General features: G+C 40.5%; 1 protein-coding gene across 5 annotated transcripts in view; it reads left to right on the forward strand.

The window, feature by feature from the left end:
* The first annotated feature begins 1,176 nt into the window (after nt 1-1,176).
* The window catches only part of SERAC1 (serine active site containing 1), a 40,667-nt gene continuing 32,894 nt past the window's right edge, over nt 1,177-8,949 (forward strand). For 3 of the 5 annotated variants that reach the window (XM_023521105.1, XM_023521106.1, XM_023521107.1), the window contains exons 1-6: nt 1,197-1,288; nt 2,848-2,994; nt 3,406-3,518; nt 4,665-4,701; nt 7,280-7,416; nt 8,490-8,579. In XM_023521105.1, the coding sequence (XP_023376873.1) occupies nt 2,927-2,994; nt 3,406-3,518; nt 4,665-4,701; nt 7,280-7,416; nt 8,490-8,579 (445 nt within the window). In that variant the 5' untranslated portion in view covers nt 1,197-1,288; nt 2,848-2,926. Of the gene's footprint in view, nt 1,289-2,847; nt 2,995-3,405; nt 3,519-4,664; nt 4,702-7,279; nt 7,417-8,489; nt 8,580-8,949 lie in introns of all 5 variants that reach the window. The other 2 variants (XM_011376304.2, XM_011376306.2) reach the window with 2 other exon arrangements.

The following is an 8,949-nucleotide window of genomic DNA, read 5'->3' on the forward strand; positions in this document are numbered from 1 at the left end:
GGTGGGAGGGAAGCCTGCCTGGGGAGGTGCGTTTAAGGTAACAATGAAGGTTTTTTTGGCCAGAGAATTAATAGTAAAGAAGACTTGTATAATGCAGTGTTGTGCAGTTGATCGCTTCATAGTAGGAGTGAGGATTGAAAGAAGCAGGGTATTTTTGCTCTGCGTTTGTATTTTAGTCAAGTTTTCATATAGTAACTAAAATGCAAATCTATACCCAAAGCAGTTTACATTGTATTCTGCCCTGGTTTTATGAGCATCTACTTCATTGCAATTTTTATATCATTTTTATCACTGCCCTTATGCCTCATAGAGAAGTAGCAGCAACCCATTAAACAAGTGAGAAAATAAGAAACAGTGACCTTTACAAGTTTACCTCTTGCCTAAACGAGTTTGCTTAGTCACCAGTTGATGTATTGGAAACACAGGAAAAAAATTAAAAGCTTTTTATTGTGTGTTAACTCTAACGTATTTCTTACACGTGTACACCAAGTCATTTGCCACTCATCTCTATAAAGCTGCTCGAAGATTTTTATATGTTAAACAAAGGACCACTTCTCACATGAGTCTCTCAAGAAAAAGAAAAAAGTATCTTATCCAAAGAGAATCTGATATGATTCTAGAATCCCGAGTTGTGCTAGAAACCATTGCATCATAGTTAGATTATTTTTACTCAGTTGATGAAATGGTGGAGCAACCATTCTTTGAAAGGATGCCAACAATGAACAAATTTCAGATATTTTAAACAATGTTGGGTACCATCGTGAAGATGAAGAAAAGCTAAGTACTTCAATGGATTCTAAGTATATATTCCATTTAGAGCTGCTTTTCATTTCTGTAGGGCCTTCAGTCATCAGAGGTAAATATAAATATCTACCCATATGTGTACATGTTTTTTAAAAGATGTTAAAAATTTTTAATTCCTCTATCGACATTCTGATTAATAATCTTGTGTTTTCCAGTTTCCTACTAACCATTGTTCACAATCAGACACAGTTTGAAGAAGAATAATCAAAGTACTAGCAAAATATTATTCTAATAAGTCAGCTTTAAGTTTTTAAAGGGAGAACATTTTTTTAATTGGCATTTTCTTCCTTGTTTTGAAAAATCTAACTCTGTAAACAATCCACTGTGATTTTGACATAGTCTTATGATCAAAAGAAATGTTTTTAATTAGATGCTAAATTGTTCTAAATACACAGCATGTCCCTGGCTGCTTATTGTGTCATCTGTTGCAGAAGAATAGGAACCTCAACTTCTCCGCCAAAAAGCACGTACTGGAAAGATATCAGTGAGTACAATTTAATATTTTCTTATAGAAATAGTGGCCTGTTTCCAGGGTGCTAACCCGTGGACTGTAACCCAGGATAAATCTCAGATTCATTGTATGTCTTTTCTATACTAATGGTCCACCCCAAATGTGTAAGCCCAGAGCCATGCATACTCCTTTTCCTTGGGAGTCTTTTCCCTGCCCTGTGTTTCCTGTCAGGTTCACACTCATCCTGCTGAACTTGACTTAAGTATTAACTGCATTCTTATTAAGCTCCTGCAGGAAACAGAGCCAGGCACATGTATCAGGGTCTGCGAATTCAGTGGCGAGCAAGGAACATGACGGGCTTGATTTACAGGAGCTTAGGATCTAGCACTAATCTGTTTTTATTTGAAAATCTTTATTTACTTTATTTATTACTATTTGTGAAAGGAGAAGATTGGCCTGGATCATCTTTTATTCATTTCACAAATATTCATTTATTATCGACTCTGTGCCAGGTGCTATCCTAGCCTAGAATGTGAGGATACAGTACAGGTATGCCTCAGAGGTCCTGCGGGTTCAGTAACAGACGACTGCAGTAAGGCAAATATTGCAGTAAAGTGAGCTGTGAATTTTTTTTGTTTCCTAGCACATATAAAAGTTATGTTTACACTATATTGTAATCTGTTAAGTGTGCAGTATTATTATGTTAGCGTCTATGTACATATCTTAATTAAAAAATATTGTTACTAAAGGATGCTAACCATTATCTGATCCTTCAGCGAGTTGTAATCATTTTGCTGGTGGAGGTTCTTACCTTCGATATATAAAAACAAAGCGAAGTACAATAAAATGAGGTACGCCTGCATTGAATAACACAAAGTCCTTGTTCCCTGGAGCTTCCTTTTGATCTTTACAATAGGTGTTGAGGATAGATCCTTTTCATCTAGAAAATGCTGTGATTCTGTATTTTAAGTATAAAAAGAGGAGTAGGAACAGAGAACGGAGCTTTTTCCCCTTTTGTTTCTGGCAGAACAAACTCAAGTAGTGAATTTAGGGTAGGAGGAAAGGCTGTGAGACTCTTCTGTTCCCAGGGTCCAGGGGACAAGAAGCGTCCTGGTAAGAAGTAACGGAGGTAGCAGCAGAGAAGGCACCTGGCTGCTCTGCGGCCCACAGGATGGGGGAAGGGGGGGACGTCCGGGAAGCCATCTCAGAGTGAAAACGCCCCAAAGGAGTTGCTCGGTCAGGAAGCTCTGTGTCACAACTTCTGATCCCATCCCTGCGGATCTGGAACTGTCCTCTTCCCTGTACTGGAGCCACTAGGTCATGGAGTTTGGGAGGGACGTTCATCCCCCTTGCTAGATGTGTAGGGAGGTCGGCTGGGGAGAGTTCTTATTGCCGTAGGGAGGGGAGATGTGTTCTTGAGCGAAGGGCTACCTCTATACTGCCACCAAATTATAGGTAACGTAGATTCTTTGTGGGCTGGCCGCGGTACCAAAGCGTCATGGGTAATCTATGAAGTTAAGGTTGTGTTCCTTGCACGTAACAGAAACTTGTACCATGGCTTAAATGAGGTTTTCATTTTTCCTACATAACAGGAAGTGAAGATAGAGACAGGGCAGGAATTGCAGTTTAGCAATCCTCTCGTCTTCCTGCTCCGTTACCTTTATTGTCCTCATGGTCACAAGACGGTTGCTGAATCCCTGGACATCAAGAAGGCAGAAAGGCCGAAGCCATCTCCTGAGGCATTGTCTTTTTATTTGGGGGGTCCCTCCCCATAGACATCCATCTGTATGTGGCTGACTACAGCTGTGTTGTACAGCCAGCCCTGGCGGCCAAGGGCTATGAGAACTGGATGGGAATCGGGCTATGTTAGTCAGGATTAAGGGGCTTAGGTGTATCGATAGGCAACTAGCTGTGTCTGCCACTGGGAGTCCTTTTGTTTTGTTTCGTTTTCTTTGAAGTTGAATTTTTATTACCTCGACGTACAGAAAACTCAAACATGTACACCTGGCCCCGGTTGGTGGCCAGTTCTTTAGCCTTCGCCTTTTCCAGCTCGGCAGTGCAAGCTGAGTGTGGGCCCAAGACACTGCGTCCCCGTTGACGGCGGATCTCGTGGTACCCCACCAGCTTAGCCAGCGCTTCCTGTCTCCCAGGTTAAGCCCTGTGAAGGCAGCGGTGGCACAGGTCTTCCCGTGGACCAGGAGCCCCAGCCTGGCCTTCCCCTGGATGATGCAGTGGGGAACCCCTGACTCACGGCACAGGACAGGTGGGGACAGGCGATGGGATCCACATCATGTGCAGTCACTACCAGCCGAACCTTCTTGTTCTCCACCTAAGTGGGGGCAGTATTAATTCCCACTCGAAGGACAGGTGGCCTCCTGTTGGGGACATCCCTTTTGCCGGCAGCTGTTTCTTCAGCCTGAGCCAACAACCTCTGCTTCCCTTGTGTTGTCTCTGGACTGTGCCCGTGCGCCAGCTTAAGCACTTGAGTCTGGCGGCCCACGGCCTGGGCGAACTGCTTCATTGCAGGAGTCACTTTCAGGCGCCTATAGAGAACAGCTCTTTGCTGCTGCAGCCCCGTGTAGCGTGGCCATTTGACAAAGCGGGTGAGGTCCCTTTTGGGCCGGATGTCCTGTCCAATGCCAAAATTCTTGGGTGTTTCCTCAGACAATGGATTTGCCACCTTCCTGGCCTCCTGCTGCCACAGCAGCAGGGGCGCAGGCCACCTTCCTTCCCCTGGCCTTTCGGCATCTTGGGTGGCAGAAGGAGAGCGCTCTAGTTTTTTTTTTTAACAGCAAAGAAGGTTTTTCCAAGTTTTGAACAGAAAAATTGCAAATAAACTTGTAGCACGTAACCTGTATTTAAAACAGGGCTGTCTCCACGTGGTACTTAACCACCAGTGATGACATCATTATTCTGGGAAGGGACTGTCTCCACCTGACAAACAGTTCCTCAACATTGTAGTCTTAGTAGGGGCGGGAAGAATTATCCCCTCTCCTTAATGAATTGGTCATGAACTAAAGGAGTCAGAAGGGAGGTCAGTTCCCTGGGGGTCGCATTCAGTGGCAGCACTGGAAGCCTGGCAGTACCAGCAGTGCCGCAGAGCTAGGGTCTCGCCGATTTGCAGGGGGAGGGCAGAGTAGCTGGTGGAGGAAGGGGAGAATGAGTGTGAAATGAGAATGAATATGAAATATTGGTTATATTTTTATATACAGCATTTATTCGTTCATTCGTTTATATCTGGAGATCGGAAGCCATGTGTTGATAGCAACCGATTTTATTTATGGAAAGATATCAATAACTTTTTATCCAATTATGTATGATGTAGGTAGAGACATAACAGTGTTGCCTCTTTCCCGTTACATTTTTAAAATAAAATTCATCACATTGACTTTTTTTTTCTTTTTTGAAGGAAATATAATAAAGTTAACTGGATCGCTTATTTTAGGGTAAGTGTCAACTGCAAATACTAATTGGCATCCTTATACAACTATTTGAAACCTCAGTGGAAGTGATTTACAGGTAGCAAAAAGGGCATAGGTTTCGGAATTAGGTGGATTCGCCACTGGGTAATCACTGGTTCTACCACTTCAGGGTTCTGTCAGTCCACTTACTTGACCTTCTGAATATCGTTTTCTCTTGGGTCCAAGTGTATAATGGGGATTCTGCCCACCTGGCACTGTTGCTTCAAGGAAAGCAGTTGACAGATACAGCAGGGAACTCACTAATTAGCTTTCACATGCTTAAAATCACGTTAGGTTCTAAAGTGGGCGAAGAAGGTGAAGATGGACTATAGTCTAAATTAGTTTTGAAAAATTTTTAAATCATTATAAAACTCTTAGGAAAGGAAATTGAGGCCGACTGAGGACTCAGGCCGACAGGAGATTGCCATCTTCCACCGCACGCTAAGTATCTTAAAGGTGCGGGCTTAATGAATGAAGCGACTCTCAAAACTGATTTTTCGTTCTTCTTTCTTTCCCCTTTTTTAGAGGGGGTATATATGTTAAATGTATGTCTAATACTGCTTTAGTGTTTTTGTTGATAATACTCTTTTTCACTAGTATAAATATACAATCAACTCAAATGCTAAAATGATAAAGGAGGTATATTTGGCATTTTATCCAAATATAAGATTTCTCCATGATATTGTAAGGTGAGGCAAAATGTATTTAGATGATTTTTCCCTTTGACTTATTCTGGGCAAAAGATAAATGAGTACTCTTTTGTAACACAATTTCTTTATTTATATCACAGTTATGTTCAGAAATAGAGTAGAAATTAATCACACAATTTCTATTAAAGAATTTTGTCTTTCATGGAAAGCATGGTAAAAATACTTGAATACATTTGCTTTGTTTTTAGGCTGTTCGGGTAGATTCCCAAGAGAGAAGAGGATTCTTTTTTTTTTAAGCATTTTATTTTATTATTAGTATTAATTTCAAGTATATAATACACTGGTTAGACATTTATATAGTTTATGAAACGATCCCCCCGATTGCTCTGTCCTCCCTCTGGCCCCCCACCCGGCCATCACATCACTGCTGACTGCGTTCCCCACGCCGTGCTCCCCACCCCCCTGACCATCTCTCGACTACTGATTTGTGCTTCTTTAACCCTTCACCCCTTTCTCCCAGCCCCCCAACCCCTCTCCCCTCTGGCTGTCACCAGATTGTCCTCTGTATTTGTGAATCTGCTTTCCATTAGTTTGTTCTTTTTGTTCTTTAGATTCCATATGTAAGTGAAATCATATGGTATTTACCTTTCTCTGACTTATTTTGCCCAGCATAATAACCTCTAGGTCCACCCACGTCGTTGCAAATGGTAGGATTTCATTTTTTTTTTTTTTTTAAGGCTGAGTAATATTCCATTGTATATACGAATCATGACTTCTTTATCCAGGCGTCTGTTGTTGGGCATTTAGGTTGGAGAGAAGAGGATTCTCTCGAGTCTTCTCTCTGTTCCTCTGGTGAAGGCCAGTGTCTGGCCTTTTTGTCTTACGTGCTTTCGCTTTGGGGTGGGAAGCCCTGGAGAAGGCTTAGTGTAACTAACGTTCATAAGCTCTAAATCCACATAGTGCAGCCTTGGTGTGTGGATTTAGGGAGTGTGCAGGGCAATCTGATGAGAGGAAAAATATCCTTCATTTGAGGGTACACAGCAAACAATATTGTATGTCACATTTAAAAATTGTCATTAGGTATAACTCTTAGAAAAGGAGGAACTTTTATGCTGGTGATAGGAGTACAAACTGGCTAATCTTTTTGAAAAAACAGTTTGGCATTATGTTGTAAAGTTGAACAATATATATGCTGTCAGGAAGTCTGTAATTCTACATATGTACTCTAGAGGAACACAAACACCTGTGTGTACAGTATAGCTGTATGAGATGTGTAACAGTGTCGTCTGTAATAGACTGAAACTAGCAATTCCCTAAATGCCCGCCTGTGGTAGAATGGAGAAATAAGTCGATGTGCATCCGTTCAGTGGATGATTCATGTACCGTATGAAAATACAAATGCATGGACTCTGGATTCGTTCACAGCGCTGATGGCTCTCACAAACAGGTCTGAACTGAAGAATACGTCTGGTGTGAGTCCATTCCTGTGAAGTTCACAGGCAGACAAACTAAGCTCTTGTTTAAGGATGTATGGATGCTAAACTATAAAGAAAAGCAGGGGTATTACTATGATAAAAGTCAGAATAATAATTAGCTGTAGAGATGAGGTAATGCGTCAGGACCGGGGTGGGGGGGGGACATACTGTGGGCTCTGGGGTACTGTTAAAAGTTCTGTTTTTTGCCTGGGTAAATGTAGCTGTAGCTTTTTATTTTTATTTGTTAAACTGAAATGTGTGTTTGCCTTTGTACATATATTTTGCACATACATACAAATGTACTATATGGTATATGCACATTACTGTATACATATTATGTTTCCCAATGAAGAAATATTCACTATGAAAAGATTACAAGTGACTCTTGTGTTACATTTCGATCATATATTTATGGTGTATTTTTTATTTCTTTTTAAGAGGTTCATTATTTCTTACCTATGAGGCTCTGGCCCTGAAGAAGTCTTTGACACTAGACACTCAAGTGGTAGAGAGAGAAAAAATGAAGTCATACATTTATGTGAACACAGTTCCTATAGATAAAAGAGAAAATCATGGTAAGTTTATAGTGAAGTATTTTCATCTTTGTGGAAAAATGGAAGCTAGTTATTGAATTTTAGGAATGAATATTTAAAACACAGTGTTAATAAGATAGGTTCAGCTGACTCTAAGATAATCACCAAACCGTGTGAGAACCAAGCCCCTAAAGAATTAATTGAAGCCCAAATTTCAGACTTCCATGTTTAACCCGAGTTTGCAGCTCTCCTATAATTAAGCGAAGGCCAGCCAGCTGTTCTAGTCTAAACTCAGAGGCCACACCTGGCACTCATTTTGGCCAGCATAAAAACATGATTTCTTCACCTTGCTCAGAGATATTTCTGATATCAGGGATTTATTCATGCACACTAAACTCATGAGATGGATTCGTAAATATGAACACCAACTTATTTACAGAGGGGAAAAAAATCTCATAGAAGCTGGAAAACCTGTTTTTACTAGTCACAATATTCTTTGTTGTTAGTCTCATGGAAACCTAATTAGGAATCAGACAATTGCTTGGTGATCATGAAATTTTAGCGCAGAGGCGTATCTTTTCATTAAGGGCAGTCTGGCGAGTCACCACACAGAGCTGCATGTTATACCCGTGCCTGTTAGCACATTCTGATCCTTGAGCGAGGCAGGTTCTGCTGCTCCCCGCCTCCGAGCTGTAGATCTCATCGCTCTCCTGTTGTGTTTATTATTATTTCGCCTTGCTGTATTTCAACATGCTTTTATGGTGTTACAGTTTCTATTACACAAGTAGTTTTTATAGCTTACGATTTAACTAGTAAATATAGGGACTATTTTTAAGGGACATTTTCCTGAATGTAGCTAATCCTATGTTGTGTATGAGGATTTTTGTTAGCTTTGGTTAGTGTTTTTGTTTTGTTTTTTACTTTTTCCCTGACGTGGAGAGCAATCTTATTTTGGGATCTAGAGCTCTGTGTTCCCATATGGTTTTAGTTGCTTTGATAGTGACAATAACAAAAAGATGCTATTTTATATTTTCTTTTTGAGATTTCTCTTTGAAGTATTGGGGCTTAGCATGAAGAGTACCTACTTAGTTTTATTTAAATTGTAATCACTTTAGGAATCCTCTACCAGGCAAGAAAAGAGCTTCACAAAGCAGTAAGGAAAGTATTGGCAACGTCAGCCAAGATACTACAGGGTCCGTTTGCCGGTAAGTATCCAACATTTAACTGGGAATCCTTATCAGTAAACAGAAAGTCATTTGATGATCTACCTGAGATATTTTTCATTAACATTTATTATGGCTTTGGAAAATTAAGTAACAGTATTCTCTTGCTATATTTAATTTTAAGGGCTTAATGCCTTGGACAGTTTTCTTCTTTCGTGGTTGTTTGTTAGCTATTTGTAAATAAATATTGAAATGAAATATGCCCACTTCAAAATTTAAAATTTGTTAGAGGAATTTTTTTTTAGATATTTTATTAGTAGTAGTAACGCTTTCTCATAATGAGAATATTGCATGAAACATGTAGATCTCACAGGCAGGAGCAAGCCAGAAAAGAGCTTACCAGACCTCTAAA

Source organism: Pteropus vampyrus, unplaced genomic scaffold, assembly GCF_000151845.1.
Source record: "Pteropus vampyrus isolate Shadow unplaced genomic scaffold, Pvam_2.0 Scaffold292, whole genome shotgun sequence".
Lineage (NCBI taxonomy): Eukaryota > Metazoa > Chordata > Mammalia > Chiroptera > Pteropodidae > Pteropus > Pteropus vampyrus.